The 18,996-nt window shown below is 41.8% G+C and overlaps 1 protein-coding gene across 2 annotated transcripts in view; it reads left to right on the top strand.

Annotated features, from left to right (window-relative positions):
- TMTC1 (transmembrane O-mannosyltransferase targeting cadherins 1) overlaps positions 1-18,996 on the top strand; it is a 256,134-nt gene that overhangs the window by 212,822 nt on the left and 24,316 nt on the right. For both annotated transcript variants that reach the window (XM_036865656.1, XM_036865655.1), the window contains one exon: positions 12,141-12,249. In XM_036865656.1, the coding sequence (XP_036721551.1) occupies positions 12,141-12,249 (109 nt within the window). The remainder of the gene's footprint in view (positions 1-12,140; positions 12,250-18,996) is intronic.

The following is an 18,996-nucleotide window of genomic DNA, read 5'->3' as shown; positions in this document are numbered from 1 at the left end:
AAGCCCAGTCCAGCAGATCATTGCCACCCTCTGCATCCTCATCAGGGCCGTGTCATAGCCTTGTACATTCTCCTGTCGTCCTCAGGGACTCTGCAACCTTTAGTGAATTCGGTTGCATCCGTCACCCAGTTCCTCTGCTGCCTTCCCTCCAGGGCCTGCCACTTCTGCTCTACCTTGACCATTCACCGACATGACCATGCCATGGGCTTTTTAATTATGCACACCTTTTCATTCTCTAGTGCCTGAATTCTGAAATGTTCCTCTTTGCCCTTCACTTATTAACCTCTTCCCACCCTTCTTTTCCCCTCTCTGTCACTCCTTCTGACCCTTGGAAGGGGTTGTGGGATAACAATCTGCCACCTCCAAGCTCTCTCTGTGCTCACATTGTCTCTCCCTTTAAGACCTTGATGTTAACATGCCTCCCTTCCGGGACAAATGTTATTTCCCTCTTACTCCCGCATTCCTAGTGGCCCCGCTCTTTACCATTGTTAGAACCTCTGTTCTGATTTTTATGTTTATAATGTGTAATCCCATCTCTCATTTCTCTGATCTATTTCATTAATGTATGTGACATCAGCTTAGACTCACACCTTGACCATCATTTACTTGCTCAACTGTGCCTCCAACTCAAGGTACCCCCCACCCGCCCCCATTGCCTGCATTTTGTAGGCAGACCAATAGTTCTCAACTTTTTCTCATTATCACTCCTCTCCCCACCCCAGGAATCATTTTAAGCCTTTTTCCCTAATCATTCCCTCCCCCAATTAAATAAATACTCAAGGACAAGATTTGTTAGGTAGTGTCAAGCTTTGAGAGACTGAAGACCACTGTAATAACTAATTTTATTTTTATATGTAATCTAACATTATCTTTCACTGCACCACCCCCGCTCCAAGATGCAGTGTCTCTGTATGTGTGTCCTAGACCCTCATCCAGTCTCTCAAGTGTTGGAGGTAAAAACATACATCTGAGTTCAATGCGACCCTTACAAAACTCTGAAGACAGCATTGTGGGGGAAAAGCAGGATCAGGAGTTAGAGCTATTAGAAATTCATCCCTTATGGTCTTATAATAGCTCCCAAATATTTTCTGTTTTCCTAATATAAGTATCCTTTGTTCCCCTCCTCAGTGCCTATGCACACACCCAGAAGATGACATAATCCTTTACTTCTACTAAGAATATTCAAGTCATTTAAGGTTAATTTTTGCAGCTTCCCTTCTTCCTACCTCATTTCTTACATATTCACAGATGCCCTCTTCTTTTGTTCTTCCAAGGGAGGAAGGGTTGTCTTGCCTCCCTAATAAGCCTGGTGCTCACACCTGTGGTTATGTGGTTTTTTAAAACTGAGGCATGATTCAACGCAAAAGTGCACAATCTTTAGTGTTTGGTACAATGAGTTTTGGCAATTTTATATACTGTTGTAATTACCCCCAAAATAACATATAGAACATTTCACCCCAGAAAGACCCCTCATGCCTCTTTCCAGTAAATTTCTCCCTCCCCTGAGGCAATCATTGTTCAAATTTTTTCACCACAAACTAGTTTTAGCTTGTCATAGAACTTCATTTAAAGGTGAACATTTCATATACACTTTTTTGGCATCTGGATATTTTCATGCAGCATGATTTTTTTTAAGTCTTATCCACATTGTTGCATGTTGCATGTTTTTTTTAACTGACGAGTAATATTTCATTGTATGAATATGCTGTAATTTGTTTATCCATTTTCCTGTGGGTAGATACTTGGTTTGTTTATAGGTTTGTATGTGTAGTATTCTGGGATAAATACCTAGGAATAGAATTGTGGGTAGATGTATCTTTAAGGTTTTAAGAACCTGCCAAACAAACAGTTCTCCAAAGTAATTGTACCGCTTTTCACTCCATCAACACTGGCAAGAGATCCACTTGCTTAGCATCCTCACTAACATCTGGTGTCGTCAGTCTCTTTTATTTTAGCCATTAGTCATTAGTGTAAAATCCACATGTGTTCTTGATTCTCTTTCTCTACCTTTCCCTGTCCATTATCATGGGCATTCTCTTAGGTCTTCAGATTCTTCCCATTCCACAGACTTCCACATGCCCCACATTACCCTGGGGAACGTCTCTCTGTTCAGCTACTCCCTCAAGTGGTTCCCCTCACTCCTTCCTTTCTCTGATCAAATTGGTGAGAAGAACGGTTAGCACTTGGTGCTTCTCCTTCCCCCCACCTGTTCATTCAGCCTCCGGTGGAGCTGCTCTCTAAACATCAGCTGTGAATTCCAAAGGTTCTCTGGGCTCTCACTCCCCATGATTTCTCTGAAGTGAAGAATATGATCCTGTTGACCTCCCACTGTTTTTGAAGCTCTTTATTTCATTTTTGTATTATAACACATTATGTTTCTTTTCCATTTCCAATATCTACTCTTCTTCCACCCTCCCTCTGAATGTCATTGATTCTCCATCACATACACACATACAGTCCAAACGTATGAACATTCAGGACTTCCCATAATCCTGCCACTTTCTTCCTTATTTTCTGCGGCTCCCCACACTGTATAAGCCCAGACACCCAGCCAAACTGACCCCTGGTCACTGTTTGAGAAATAGAAGCATGCAAACTACACTTGAGAGAATATTACAGAGGTTTTAAAGTAACAGCTCTTCTAGTTCACCCAAAATATTGTTTCATTTGCATTTCATCATCTTATATTCCATGTCTGTATAAAACTGAATTATCTAGGGAATGATGACAGTGTTTACCTACTTCCTCAAGATTTGGGAGTTATTTGTATCTAAACAGATTAACAGGTTACGAATTATTAAAATATTTTTGTAAGTAACTCTCCCCCACCAAAACTCTTCTCAGTCATGCTGTGTTTACCAATGATTTGAGCATGAGTGAGTTGTTTTAAATCCATAGTGTGGTTTGCAAGGAAGAAGGCAGGGTCCCTTTTCTCAATGCTTGCTTTTGCTGTGATGGCTGCAATAAACACTCCTGAGGCCAGAAGATAGTTCTGCACAGGAAGTACTGTCAGGGAGAGCAAGCTTTAAAGGACCCCTGTTTTGTTTATACTCTCTTGAAGGCATTGGAAGGTCATCATTTTCTTTCCTTGCATAAATATTTCTGACAGAGGATAATTAAACAGGCCAGGCTGCTTTGTCAAGTATAGGAGTTTTCAGTGGTCTTTCCTGTCCCGAAAATCAGTTTCCCACCCCTTTAACTCTCATAATCTTTCCTGGCCTCATTTGCAACCTAGTGCCCTTAAGCTCCTGTGCTGGGGAATGACTTGGAACAACTCTTGACTCATAGCTTAAAGAAGGTACAAATCAATTAAAAGAATACTAGAAATGCAGGTATTCACTGGAAATTTCTTCTTGCGTACATTGTCTTACTTTAGAGAACCAAGCACATCAACTTATTATCACAAACCCAGTAGGAGATCAACTTTGCCCTGACACAGAGGCTAAATTCAGAATATAAGTTGTTAGAGAGCCTCAAAAAACTTTCAAATCTAAAAATGCTCTGTGTAGACCAGGAGGAGAAATACCAAGGACAGAAAGAGAAATATGCATGTTGTCTGTGTCCCCTCTGGCTCACGCTTGCCTGTGGCCTGCGGGGGTCTGTCCCAGAAAGCACCTTGGGGAGGTGAAGGAGGCTTTAAGGCTCCCTCCCTTCTTGCTGACTCCTTACTAATTCTGCCAACCTCCCTCCGTCGTACAGGGCCCACCGTGGTGCTTTCCTGTGGTGCCACCACCGCAGGGCTGTCTGCCCTCAACCTTTCTGCCACCTCTCCTCCTCCAAGGGAAAAGGACAGTAACACTTGAATGACAAATTACAAAGCACCTCCTCACGTCTCATGAACCTGCCCACTGAGGGTTTGTGGAGGGCAGGCACCTTCACTCCCCTGTTACAGATCTGGGGACAGTGAGGGAGGTCATGTGACACGAGCTGTGAAGTGGGACCTCTAGAGCCAGCCATTCGGTTACATCACCCGGCGGCGCTGACCGTCTCCCCATGCTGCCCTCAGGACTAGGAGTTGTGGAGCTCAGTGAGTTTGGATCTCAGCTCTACCACATAGCAGTGTGTGACCTTGGGAAAACAATTTGATCTTGCAATGGCTCCAATCACTCACTTATAAAGTAAAAATAATACTAGGAACCAGGTCCTTCATGAATCCTAAACAGGAGAATGCGTGTAAGTACTTAACGCAGGACCTAGTCCCCAGTAAAGATGAAATAAGCCTTAGTTATTAGTAATTATTACTAGCCCAGGGATATAATTCCTCACTTCAATTTGAAGCTCATCTTCTTTTTTTTCCTTTTTTTTTTTAAAAGATTACTGGCAACCTTTTGGTTTTTTTTTTTTTCTTTTTAATTTTATTTATTTATTTATTTATGGCTGTGTTGGGTCTTCATTTCTGTGTGAGGACTTTCTCTAGTTGTGGCAAGTGGGGGCCACTCTTCATCACAGTGCGCGGGCCTCTCACTATCGCAGCCTCTCTTGTTGCGGAGCACAGGCTCCAGACGCGCAGGCTCAGTAGTTGTGGCTCACGGGCCCAGCTGCTCCGTGGCATGTGGGATCTTCCCAGACCAGGGCTCGAACCCGTGTCCCCTGCATCGGCAGGCAGATTCCTAACCACTGAGCCACCAGGGAAGCCCCGAAGCTCATCTTCTTAGTATAAAATTAATAATACATCAGAAGGAGGTAACACATTTTCTATTCCTGCTATTGAACAGCTTCAGGCAATATTCAACCTCCTTGAGACTCAGTTTCCTTCTCTTCAAAATAAGAGATGGGACCAGGTGATTCTGTAAAGCTGTCTAGCTGCAGGAATCTATGATTTTAACCATGACTCCAAGTTTCTAATCTCTTTACTGAAATGTAAATGGAAGATCAGAAAGGAATTTGGAAGTCCCTTTTCTTTTCAGAGGCAATACTACCTTGGAGCAGCATCCTGCCTTTGCTGAGAAATCAGTGAGGCTTCAGGTAGAAAATCCAGATGAGAATCCAGCTAGAGAGGGGGAGTAGCCCAGGGAGCTACCAGGGACTGCATCGTCCCATGCGCACGATGCTCTGCTAAGCATGATGCCCTTGCGCGTTTATCCCACAATTACAGGAGCCTGGAGAGATTAATGTGCACCTTTCACAGAGTCGGCCACTGAGGCTCATGGAGGTGGAACATCTAACCCAAGTCATACAGCTGGTGAGGGCAGAGCTGGGATTCAGACAGCAACCCGCCTGAGCCAAAACCAGGGACGTGCATTCCACTGCATCATCAAAATGACTCTTTATCTGCGGGGTAGGTGAATCCTGGCTAAACCAGGCTAGTCGCAGCTGCCTTCTCTTCCAGGTCCCAACCTGGGGACATTGTTTCTACGCTTTCCTTCAAATCACGGAAGAGCTTGGCATAAATATTTTGTGTGCTTTGAAGAGATGCTGGCTTGGGACTCGTCCCCCAACCCCTACCAGCCCACCTCCATGCGCACGTGGTGCAGGAGCAAGGCCATCGGGGGGCAGGCATTCTGCTGCCGGCGTCCAGGGCAGGGACCTCACCAGGCAGATGAAGACCTCAAGAGCCAAAGGAGCAAGGGAGGAGGGGACTCAGGAAGAACCTTTCCTCAGGACCTACTCCGTGCCAGCCCCTGTGTGAGGTCTTTGTGTGAGCTCTGTCTCCGTGCCTGCAGCTGTGCGACGAGACAGCGTCAGAACTGTCCATCATTCCCTTCCTCAGCTTTCAGCTGGGGAGAGAGGTGTTAAAGGCCACGCACACCACACAGGGCGGGGCGGGCACCCGACTGCCTCCCGTTGTGGCTACGGTGAGTGACCTGACTCGTCCTGCAAACCCACTGCGAGGGGGAGGGGGGATTGCAGGGGATCTACTCATAATTCTAACTATAGTGAGTGTGGCTTTGCGGTCTTCACCACCACTTAACGTGAACCTGTCCTCCAGACAGTTCTCCTATGTGGCTTCCATAAAGAATCAAGCAGAAACACTAGGGCAAGGGCCTGTAAGCTAGATTTCCATTGCATCGCCCAGTAAACTAGAACATAAAAAAGGCTACTCAGGGTAGGATCCAATTTTCTTCCTTTCCTTCTACTAGGAAAGACAGCAGAGCCACAGAAAAACATGCACTCTGAAAAGATAGCCTTAGTCAGACATTCATAATTTAACTTTCACAATTCAGTTTTTTCAGAGGAGCTGGTAAAGTCTATCAGCACCCCCTTCCCACCTCCCCCAAAATCACAGTCTTTTCCCTTTGTGAGAGACGTCATTTCTGGATCCAACAACAACAAAACACCCCAACAAAGGAATGGTAGTTAAGAGACTGCCCGGCATTCCAAGTTCACACTGTGGTTAATAGGAAATTTTACTGCTGCCAAGGGGATTGCCAAATCCATTTATTTCTATTATTGCATTTCCCAGATTCTCCCAAAATGTCAATACTCTTTCAAAGCAAGCATCTGCTTTCAGTTTAAATGAATGTGTCATGAGATTCTACATAGGAATCCAAAAAGTTTTCTAAATTGACAAACTTAACAGGTCCTTAATTACTAAAAGAAAATGTGCTGAATTTTCTAAAAATTGCTTTTAGAAAATTTGCTTTTTCTAACTATCTGTCACTGAGACCGAGCCAGGAAAGTGAGATGAGGCAAATGTTGTTACTTAACACACGAGAAAAACAGCCCCACTGCTGTATAACCAAAGGGAAAATTCCCTGGGAAACTACAAATGTTGAATGGCGAAATTTGCATATTATGAACAAGATCTAATTTCTACTTAATGCTTCTCTTATGAACTCAATGAGGAAGATGTTATTGGTCCCAGGGACCCCTTCTCAGGAAATTTAGCCTTTTGGAAATTCCTGGGGGAGACTTAAGGGAGTGGAGTTTTGCTTGCAGAATATTAGGAGATTTTTACTTCTGTTGATGCCCATATGGCTAAAACACCGGCACTAAGACTTGGATGCACAAAAGCGGACATTCGCCACAGAGCTTCTACGGGAGAGAAAACTGCCTCTTCCAAATCCAGCGTCACCCTCCAGGCACCTCCACTGCAGCCTCCCCACATCACCTGGCGTCCAGAAGTATCGCCCATCCGGGCAAATCAACCGGCCACTGTGACCCTTCTCTTTGGCTCCGATTGTTCCAGAAAGTCTTCTTTCTCCTTCTTTTACCTTTTCTGATCCTGTTACATTTTAGCCTTATACCAAGGATCAACTGATCAGGCAGACCCCACATAGTAACCAGGGCAGAGTTTCTAAAGCATAGGCTGAAGACCACCCTCACCAGAATCACCTGAGGTGCTCTTTAAGAATAATGATTCCTTGGCCCTACCTCAGACCTACTGAATCTTATGAGGCCTGGGATCCTACATTTTATCAAACACTGAATGATTCTTAAGCACTAAAATTTGAGAACAGTTGATCTAAGGAAAAAGTGAAGATAGAATATTTTAGGTCATGGAGGATTGTCGATCATCAGCTGGTGACTTTCTTTGGCAGATGAAGACATTCAGGATGCAGACAGGCAATAAATATTTCCTAACCCAGGAGCGCTTCACTCCTCCCTGCTTCTCCCACCTACCCAGGGATCTCTAATAGTTCCATCAGTGCCTGCTGAACCCTTCACAGAAGCTCGGACAGGCCTCAGTGTCCTGAGTGTGACATGAGTTTCCAGAGGATCTCAGAGTGTTCCTTTCTGTGACTCCAGACAAAAGGTGTGCCCGTGCCTAATTGGACAGGGGATGTACTGAGGCATCATTTTGTCAATTTATTCACTTGTTATGAGCTACATACTTCAAGCTTTTTCTCTAGAATTCAGAAAAACAACCTGTGGACTTGGTTACCTGTATCACATGCTTGGTGAATTCAGAGGAAGATGTTATTTTCATATTTTCCCCCTTTTGAATTGACTTGTCAATTCAGTCTAAATGGCTAACAGAGTATTCCTATATAGAGGGGGCTTACATTGATAATGAGCTTTGGATTTCGCTAAATTGCCTGTTATAGAGCCAAAAATAATGCATTAGGGAGTTTTAATACTGTTTAATGCTGGCCCAGGGGTGATCTTTACTGTCAGAATACATAGGTAATTCCCATTATTAAGAATTTTGTAAAGTCTATTTGAAATTTTCTGCCTCTCTTGTTATTCCTTTTTACATGGAAATAACTGCTTAAAACTTTCTTTTCTAAGACGTTTTCCTGGCGTGGCTGAAAAAGAGGTTCAAAATTACCCCTAATTCTTTCTTGCTTAAATATTCACCTTTAGCCGTCACCCCTGCAAGATGAAGACCTACTCCTTTGTGTGGCTCTAATAGCAGCTGAATGGATTCTGAACTATCAGTCTGCCATTTAGGCCTCCTCAGCTTGACATTTGCCTTAGAATGAGGTTTTTAGAGGTTTTGACTCTGCTTATTACTGGGTTATTTTACATTTAGTGGAGTGCTATTCAGTTGTGTATTTAATGATGATTTTTACACCCAAAATCCATTATGGTATAAGACCAGATACAGGAAAAATCACTCTAACATCTAACTTAAATTTCTCATGAATAGTTTGAAATGTGAAAGTATTGATATATTACTTTAGAAGGAATTTCAAAAACACCACATTTTTAAAAGTGTGTGTGTGAAGGGGAGGTGACTTCCCTGGTGGGGCAGTGGTTAAGAATCTGCCTGCCGATGCAGGGGACACAGGTTCGAGTCCTGGTCTAGGAAGATCCCACATGCCGTGGAGCAACTAAGCCCGTGCGCCACAACTACTGAGCCTGTGCTCTAGAGCTCCTGAGCCACAACTACTGAAGCCCGCGCGCCTAGAGCCCATGCACCGCACCAAAGAGTAGCCCCTGCTCGCCGCAACTAGAGAAAGCCCGCGCACAGCAACGAAGGCCCAACGCAGCCAAAAATAAATAAATTTTTTTTTTTTTTAAAAAGTATATCAGTCAGTCAGTCCCTCAAGAGATTAATAGAGGTACAGTTTTTCATAAAGAATTCGAGTTCCCTGTACATAACTTTGATGCTAACTTTTCCAATATGTCACATAAATGTGAATGGACAACCTCAACTATTTAGATTCACTCACTGTAGTAAGTGGTAATTAAACTCACTGAGTTTATATATGAAAGATTAAGCTGTCATTCTAACTGATGTGAGTCATAACAAATGAAAATCATTAACTCTTTGCTATCAAATTGTTGTGGCTTTTTCTCTGCTGATTTTGAAGAATATCCAAGCTAAATTATGTCCTGAGGGGCTTAATTTTCAGACTCAGTTTTCTAAATCTGTATCTTCCTTTGGATTTTGGGAAAATTTCCAAATTAATGTTAATAAAGATTTACGAAATCCTTGGAGGAAGACTTCTTCTAACCATGAAACCAATAGTTAAATTACCAGGATTAAAAGTAAGTTTTCTTAAAAATAAAACTACCATATGACCCAGCAATCTCACTACTGGGCATATACCATGAGGAAACCATAATTCAAAAAGAGACATGTACCACAATGTACATTGCAGCACTATTTACAATAGCCAGCACATGGAAGCAACCTAAGTGTCCATTGACAGGTGAATGGATAAAGAAGATGTGGCACATATATACAATGGAATATTTCTCAGCCATAAAAAGAAAGGAAATTGAGTTATTTGTAGTGAAGTGGATGGACCTAGAGTCTGTCATACAGAGTGAAGTAAGTCAGAACAAGAAAAACAAATACTAACAAATACTATATATGTATGCTAACACATATATATGGAATTTAAAAAAAAAATGGTTCTTATGAACCTAGGGGCAGGACAGGAATAAAGACGCAGATGTAGAGAATGGACTTGAGGACATGGGGAGTTGGGGGAAGGGTAAGCTGGGACAAAGTGAGAGAGTGGCATGGACATATATACACTACCAAATGTAAAATAGCTAGAGGGAAGCAACTGCATAGCACAGGGAGATCAGCTCGGTGCTTTGCGACGACCTAGAGGGGTGGGATAGGGAGGGTGGGAGGGAGGCACAAGAGGGAGGGGATATGGGGATATATGTACACTTATAGCTGATTCACTTTGTTATACAGCAGAAACTAACACAACATTGTAAAGCAATTATAAGATGTTTAAAAAAATAGATGTTTTCATTTAAAAACATGTGCCCATGGAAGAATTACTTCAAGGTATATTTTAGAAACCCAAGCATATGTAAACACAGTGGTCTTCCATAGGGTCTTACAGACACTCTGAATGTTTGTCAACTAAATGAATGAATTGACAAGAAAGCAGCATTAAGAGAGCTATAATGCCAGTTTCTTATAACCACGCAACTTTAAAGCCACATCCCAAAGATGAGCCACTTAAGGACACAGGTGTTACACCTTGATATCAAGGGCAGGACTATGCATCGAGAGGAGCCGAGTTTGCGTTAGTTAGACCCCATTGAGGAGAGGGTAGTGTGGACAGCCACCTCCCCTGGGAAATAGCTAACGCAATGACAAATGTTTTCACGTTTGCTACATTGAATAGTGTATTGAGTGCAAGAGAGACATTGAATGCAATGTCTCTGCTGGAAACATGACTTTTTTTTTCAAGGTCTGTGATAGGAGACTGTCTTCTACGTAAAATCGTCTTGTAACATGTTGCTTCTAGTACTTGGAACTCAAACATAGGAGTCAATACTAGTTTTCCCCTATAGATCTTCATCCTGTAGAGCCTGAAGCCCTACATAGGGGTTCTATAGCAGGAGCTACTCTCAGCTGCCTTTGATAATTCAGGGAGCCGTGCTACTAAAATCTCAATGTGAGTACAAATTACCTGAGAATCTTTTTAACATTCAGGGTCTGATTCTTTAGGTCCAGATGGGGCCTGAGACTCTGTACTGCTAACCAGCTCCTAGGTAATGTTGATGATACTGGTCCATGGTTCACGCTTCGGGCCTCAAGCTCATAGGAGGTGGATTTCTAAGCAGTTAGAATAAGCAAGTATAGTGTGATGGAAGAGCACCAGATCTTGACTCAGAACACTAGTTATGTGAACATGATGAGTCACTTGACTTTTCTGAATCCAAATTTTTCTCATTAGAAAGATGAGTATAATAGGACAGTAATACCTGCTGCATGGGATTGTTGTGAGATTTAAATTAATGATGTTATGTGAAAATTGACCAGAGCATTTGGTACATATTCATTGTTGAATAAATGATTGTTGACCCTACGTAGTAAAAACATAAGCACACAATTCAGTATTGGTAACTCATAAAGTTGGGGGACCCTTAGGCTGTGTGCCCTCCATAGTTCCGGTGGTTCTATTCTTCATTCCACCTCTTTTGCCAATTACAATGTCTAGCATTTAGCAAGTGGTCAGTGTTTGTGGAATTGTATTGATGGCAAAGTAGATCACTGCCAGTGTACATTTTTGGCTTCGGGGATGCTGATATCAGGCTAATGACCCAGTGTTTCCCCATGGCACTAACAGGAAAGAGAACTTTTGCCCAAAATAGTGGTAACAACTTTGAAGCCTTGAGTTCTCTTTAAATCAAAAATGTAATCACTGGGAGAAGACTAAAATGAAGAAGATCATTAGCCCGATTTTCAATAAAAATATGAGGATAAAAGAGCTGATCATTCTTTGCCAGCCAGTAGTCACAGTATCTTCTAATTTCACAAATTATGTGTAAAAGGTATCTCTCTTGATATAAAAGCAAAGATGAACGTGGGCAGTTTGGCTGGCTTGTTGCTGATAGGTGGCTCAGCCCCCGTTAGGAGCCCAGCCTGCAGTGGTGCAGTTAGTACTGCAGGGGTTCAAACCATCCTCCACATCGTTGAAAACTGGCTCCCATGCCACCCAGGTCATGTGCCCAAAATTGCTCCTCTGAAGGTCAAACTTTCTGCTTAATAAACTTGTACATTTTTAAATAAAACTCTCAAGAACGCACAGCGAGAAATGGAAGGTAGAGAAATCAGTGAATAACCTGCAGTGTCATTTATATCTTAACATCTCTTTCCATTGAGAATTCAGAGAGAGAAACTTATTAGCACCTGGAGGAAGTCTAATGTAATTCATTTGCAGTAAAATCAGAGTGAATCTGTTAATCTTTGCTAAAAGAAATGAGATTTTCAAGTCTAATCAGAGGATTAAAGTTTTATTAAAAGGTATTCTTTTTTACCCTCTTATAACCTATAGGTCTCAGGAGAAAAAGGAAGAGGCTATCACCTTACTGAAAGATTCCATTAAATATGGTCCCGAGTTTGCAGATGCATATTCAAGCTTAGCTTCATTACTGGCTGAGCAGGTAATTGTTCCCATTTAGTTTCACATAATATTTTTAAATGTTTCTGTTGAATGTATAAATTAATATTACACAGATTTTTATATATATCATTTAACTTGTAAGCTCATATTAGACAACTGATCTCTATGTCAGTTTTCTTCTTGATAGAAATTACAAACCTAGTTTTCTCACTCCAATATTCTTTGTGTATATAGGTGACCTCTAGACAAAGATGGTCCATTATATAGGCCATTGCTATATTCTCCATCACTTTGGGACAAAATCTATCAAGAACAATATATGGTATTTGCTGGTTTTATTACTACTCACTTATATTTTTCTGGGGAATTGCTAATGGACTAAGATCTCTGAACTCAATATGGAACCAATTACCAATAATCTTATAGATCCTATGTCTTATAACTGTTAGAAGATCACAGAGTCTTGTAGGACAGGCTCCTAAGAGAGAACATTTCTCACGGCGTAAAGCAGAGGGGTATTTTGTTTCCCCCTCCTTCTTCTCACTCTATCTGAACGATTTGATCCCATTTTTGGTGTCCTGGATGCATGCCCCCTGCTGTGGGGAAAACAAATATAAGTTGTCTTCTCTAAATTAACGATATAGTTTTGTTGACACACATAAGTGCCCTCAATAGAAGGTAGATTCTGCTATCACGCAATTGCCAGATTGTCTTTAAAATTAAACTTAGCACCTTTGAAAGATGCCCTGCAGCATTGGCTTAAATATAATGAATGACTTGATGCTGCATGTCAGGTACAGAGGGGCACAATTTGCGTTTCAAAAACTTTGGAGGTTTCACCCGGAAGCAAAATTAGGACACTCAATGAATATTTAAGTGTCAGAAATGATAAGTCTAGTTGTCTTGCTCTAATATTCTCCATATAGTGTAGGTGGGCTTTAGACAAAAGCCTGTGTCTGTAGTGGATGATTTTAATACATGTTTTAGCACAGTGTTTAATCTGAAATGATGGTCGTCATGTTCTATGGTATACACGGCAGTCCTCAGCTGCCTTTGGCTTGTGTTGAAGCAGACACAGTGGGAGTTTCCTGAAGAAAAGATTGATTCCATCATTATTCCCTTTTCTCACCTCATCCTGGCTCCTTCATTTTCATAGGAAGACCCTCCCTGCCTCTGCCTGGTTGGGTGTCTTGCAGCTACTCAGACAAGCCACACACAAAGTTAGGGCCTTTGCACTAACTGTGCCTTTTGCCTGCAACACTGTTCTGCCAGACATCTTAGAGTTCCTTCCTCATCTCATGCTGGTTTCTGCCCACATAGTTCCGTATCAGGGGGCTGTCTGTGATTACCCTTTCAAAATAACTCCCTCACTGCCCCACATGTTTCTCTGTCACCTGGCCCTGGCTGATTTCTCCCCAGAGCATTTATCACCGTCTAACATACATCTATTTGTCTGTGATCTTTCTTCCACCACTAGAATATTTCCGTGAGCCAATCTCCATGAGAGTGGCTGTCTCTTTTACTCAAGGCTTTTCCCCCATGTCTGTCACATTGTATGCAAGCAGTAAATACTGAGTGAATAAATGAATGGACATGAACTGAAGACCATGTAGCTCCTCCAATCCAGTCCATGATCTAGATTTTACTCATATTTGAAGCAGGGCTGGGCATGTGGGCCACCATACTGTTTCATAACGGAACTGTGCCGCACGTCATGCCCTTGTCCTTCACTGAGGGACAGTGTGAGGACAGCTAGGTGAAACTACTCCTTCTAACTGCAGGGTTGGGCAGGGTTGAGGCCAACACCTGTTACCTGGTTCACTGGCTTCTGAAGGAGGACTCGAGGGAGAAATTTCTCTCATGTCTCAGTATTAGGAACGGCCAGCCTTCTCCTGAATTACACGTTTTTTGCTTTATTTTTAATCTAATGCATGAAGGATCTTCCAAATGCTAAGAAAATCAATTCTAGTTTCATCCCCCTTGGGCCCACCTCCGACTAACCACCATCTGGACGGGATAGGCTGCTTTTCTGTGTGCGCTGCTTGTACTCGGTTTATCATTTTTCTTAATAATTTATTTTATTCAATTTGCGTTCTGTATTTTTGAAAGCTGCCTCAATTTCTCTGAAAGTGAATACGTAAAGCATTGCACTGAGTTCCCAGTCATATCTTTTTTCACAACTTGGCAGGACAGATAGTAAACATTGAAGCGCTCTTCTTGATGCAAATTACCCTGAAGGTAAATGACAGAGTCACTCACCTAATACCAGTGATGACACGGTGTGTTGTTTTGGGTGAGCTCTTTACAGACATTCACACAGTTCCTTCTTCCTATAGTGTCGTCTTTTCTTTCTCTCCTTCTAAATCATCCTCATATTTCAAGATTCAGTTCAACTTTCACGTCCTCCCCCAACACTCATCCACCTCCCCATCGCACGGGAGTTAGATTTTCCTCGGAGCTCCTATGACATCTTTGGGAACATGCATCAACTCACAAACCAATCATATATTTTTATTTCTTGAGTTAACATCTGAACTATAGTTTAAACAGTTTGTCAGGTTTATTTTTCCTCACAAGACTGCAAGTTTCATTAAGAAAAACCTTGTCTTCCTTGTATGCCTGTTCCTTCTCTAGGGCTCCGGGTACTTCACTGTATAAAGCAGGCGGGAATTCATACAGCATCTCTGGACTTAATGCACTCTGGAGGTCCGTTCCCCTGTGCTGTGCTATTAGGAGCATTTGACAGTGAACAGGGCGGCAGCCTGGTTGTAGACACCACTTCATAATACAGACCCCACTTCCTCACCTGTACAGACTCTGGTGAGGAGCGCTTTACCTCTCTGAGCCTCAGTTTCCAAATCTGAAAATTGATAACTATATGGATCTAACATTTTAAGAGTGTCTGAAACTACCCCTGTAACACCCAGTGCTAATGAATATTTTCATGAATAACTTAAGGCTCCACTTTAATTAGTGCTATTGTTTCCATATAAATAAAGCATTAACATGTTAATATTGTGAAAAGCAATTTGCTTTAGTAAATACTGTATCCAAAAGTTTTAAGTTGTATTCCTTTTCTAAATTGATGAACTCCAAGTTCATGAAAAGTTACTTATTTTTGTTTCTTTAATTAATTAATGTATTTATTTTTGGCTGCTTTGGGTCTTCATTGCTGAGCGCGGGCTTTTCTCTAGTTGCAACGCCCAGGCTTCTCATTGCGGTGGCTTCTCTTGTTGAGGAGCACAGGCTCTAGGCGCGCGGGCTTCAGTAGTTATGGCACACAGGCTCAGTAGTTGTGGCTCGCGGGCTCTAGAGCGCCGGCTCAGTAGTTGTGGTGCATGGGCTTAGCTGCTCCGTGGCATGTGGGATCTTCCCAGACCAGGGCTCGAACCCGTGTCCCGTGCATTGGCAGATGGATTCTTAACCACTGCGCCACCAGGGAAGCCCTAAAACAATACTTTGAATCATTTCCTAATGATAGATTCCTAGAAGTTGAATTCCCATATCAAAGAGTATCAGCATTTCATGACTTTTGAGATGTATTACTAAACTGCTTTCTAAAAGAGTGGTACCAATATGCTGTGCCACCAGCAGTGTGCAGCCTCTAAGTCTTGAATGTTAGCGGAACATTTAAATGGAAATAGCATGTGGACACATGGCAGTGGGAGAGATCAGGGCTAAAGATAGATTTAGGACTTCAAATAAATGAGTCCATATTATGAGTAGGTAATTCCTCCGAGGGGAATATGAAGAGTAGTGTGGGGGGGAAAACCTTAAAGAATTTTTAACCTTCTCATTTTGTAGATAAAAATATGAGGTGCACAGAATTAAGTGCTGCTCAAGGTCATACAAATAATTAGTGTCAGGACCAAGACTGGAGCCTGGTAACTCGATTCCTTCCCCACTGCTCTTTCACTGTATGATGCTGGGGTCCCATGATTGGACTGTGGTAATGGGCTGTAGTTAATGAGGTTAGGTATACAAGGGGCCAGGTGGGAGGGGGGAAGAAAAATGATAGAGGAAACCTAGTAGCATGAGTTGCCATAGATGTTAGATACTTAAAAGGATCCAGAATAAATTTGCCCCTCTGTGTCTACTGCAGCATAGAAGTCAAGAAAACAGGACAGAAAATAAGCTCTTAGATTTGAAGTCTGGATGGTCTCCGGCTTACTAGCCTTTTTTGGTTTTCTATTAGCATTCAGAGCTGGCTGTACTCCAGCTTCACAGACAGGATTGTAAACATTTACAAGCCCACCATCATTTTTAACCAGCCTACTCTTGCCATAGATTATATAGCTTGCATTACACTATCAGTAAAGGAAATGAAGTTAACATAATGACTTGATCCATTGTAAATTATTGCTAGCCCCAGGTTTATAGCCTATTGAAAAACTCAATTAATTAATTTGATAACACTTAAAATATTTTTCTTTTATATATTTTGGGATATGACTTCACCTGACACAAGAATGAAAAGAAAATTGGAACAGTAAAATATAAGTTAGAAGTATAGATCAAAAATAAGAGCAGTCCAGGGTCAGTTTCTCTTCTTTGACAAGTGCCATCTTTTGGGTAGATTCAGGCACATATACCATTGCATGTGTGGTCAGGTCACCTTGAGCTGAACCCTACCTTAATAATTTATTGATTTAATTATTCAGCACATATTTATTGAACATTTAGGTATCACCAAGTATTAGAAATTGCTGAAGTAGCAAGGTATGGGCCTCAACTCATGGAACTTAGAGTCTAAAAGGTAAGGATACTCTTAAGCGAAGAATTACCACCCTTTCCCCAATGTCTAACCCAGTTGTGACAAATGGGCAAAGAGAGAATAGAGTACCAGTGAGAATGTTATAGAGACCTAACCTAATATAGGGAGCAGTGAGTGCTGGCCAAAGAGTAATATTTAGTCTGATACCTTAAGAACTTATAGATATCAACAAGATTAAAATTATTAGGTAAAGCTTTCTGGCTACAGGAATTAGACCACCTGAGGGCTGTGGGGTGGGGAGCAGTACGATCCCTTCTTATGGGAGGAAAGTCATGTGCCTGAAAGTGCAGAGAATGAGGACAAAAGGGCATGAGAAGAGTTTGGAGATAGAGAAAGCTGCAATTCTATGTAAATTTAGCTTCCCCTCACTCTTCCTGGTCTCTTGACAATGTGACACAGCTGTGGTCGCTTACACTTGTCATAGTGTTTTCTCTTTAGCTTTTATTTTATGATTCTTGGCATTTCCTCTTTAAAGTGATCATTTCTTTCTTTCTTAAATTGTCACAGGGTGATATTGATCACAGTCTGCTGGGCGATGAGAAAATTCAGGATTAGAAATACCTAACATGTCCTTGGTGAGGAGGAATGCCAAGTTAATTGATTCATTTCAGTTGAATGAGAAAGAGAATTAGACGTCAAATGTTGGCCACGTGTTTCTTGTAAACGTCCATGTCAATGACTGATGGGGGAAGAACTGTTTTGTAAGGAAAGTAAAAGCAAAGGAAAGGGTGAGAAAGCAGGCATCTTTGCTTTATGTTTTGAGCCGCTGTGTCTTAAAGAGTTGCTTGGCGAAGTCATTGACATGAGTTTAAACATCCAGTGGTCCTACACTTCCCAGGTTTGTAATAGTCATTTGGCTAATGGGGAGATACACGATAGCTCTGTGTGATCGTATCATTGGCCAGAGTGAAAGTACTTCTGGAAAGCAGCTCAGACGCATGGCCATGATGTCAGAGCATAACCTTCCAGCCCCATCTCTGTAGGTCTTTCACCACTTTGGAACATCACACCCTATACCTGCCATACAGTAAGAACATACGTTACAGGCCATTCATTACGCCAGTGGTTCACAAACGGTTGACTGGGGACGCCTGAGGTCCAAGAAGACCTGTGCAGTTTTTATAATACTAACAAGTAATTTGCCTTTTTTTACTCTCATTCTCTTCCCAGTGTACAGTAGTTCTTTAGAGGCTACATGATATATTCACAGTCATGAAAAGAGTATGAAAGTATTCTCCCCTTTCCAACTAAATGTCTGTGTGAGACCAGGTTTCCTCACAAACTTCAACTAAAAAACATATCGAAACAGATTAGTACAAAAATAGATACAAGAACCCAGCTGTCTTCTATAAAGCCAGACATTTAAACGTCTTGGAAAAATAGAAAATAATGCCACTATTCTCACTAATTTTTTTGGCTTTGGAAAATACAGTTATTTTCTTCTAAATGTGTTACTTTTGTTTATTATTTTAAATAAATAATACATATTAGTTTATTTATTAGTTTATTAAATAAAAATTTCTCAGCTTTATTTCTGTTGTGGTACACATTGATAGATGTAGACCACATAAACAAAGCTCTCTGGGGTCCTCAGTACATTTTAGAGTGCAAACCAGGAAGTTTGAAGATTGCTGCATTGTGCCCATGTCCCTTTGTCATCCTGGCTGCTGCAACTTGAACTATAAGAAATCTTTTCCAAGTGTATCAGTTGGCCCAAGAGAATAAATGACAGTTAAATGTCCTTTTTCAGATCTACTTGTCACTTTCTCTTCCTTGAGGTAGAAAACATGCCATGTCGGTAATTACAGCATGTAAAACATGGAGATGTTGATGGTGTTTTCTCTGTCCTGTGAGGCCCATTTCATTTCCACCCCACTGAAAATGCTTTTGAGCCTTGGAGAGGAGCCCACGGCTGCATGCTGCCCATTTTTAACCATTGCCCTCAAAGGCCGATTTCATGCTGAGGCAGCGGTTGGTTGGGGATTCTGGTGACAGTATTATTTGTCAGAACCA

The sequence above is a fragment of the Balaenoptera musculus genome, chromosome 10, assembly GCF_009873245.2.
Source record: "Balaenoptera musculus isolate JJ_BM4_2016_0621 chromosome 10, mBalMus1.pri.v3, whole genome shotgun sequence".
In the NCBI taxonomy this organism is placed as follows: Eukaryota; Metazoa; Chordata; class Mammalia; order Artiodactyla; family Balaenopteridae; genus Balaenoptera; species Balaenoptera musculus.
The sequence above is the reverse complement of the archived record's forward strand: the minus strand, read 5'-3'. Positions and strand labels throughout refer to the sequence as shown.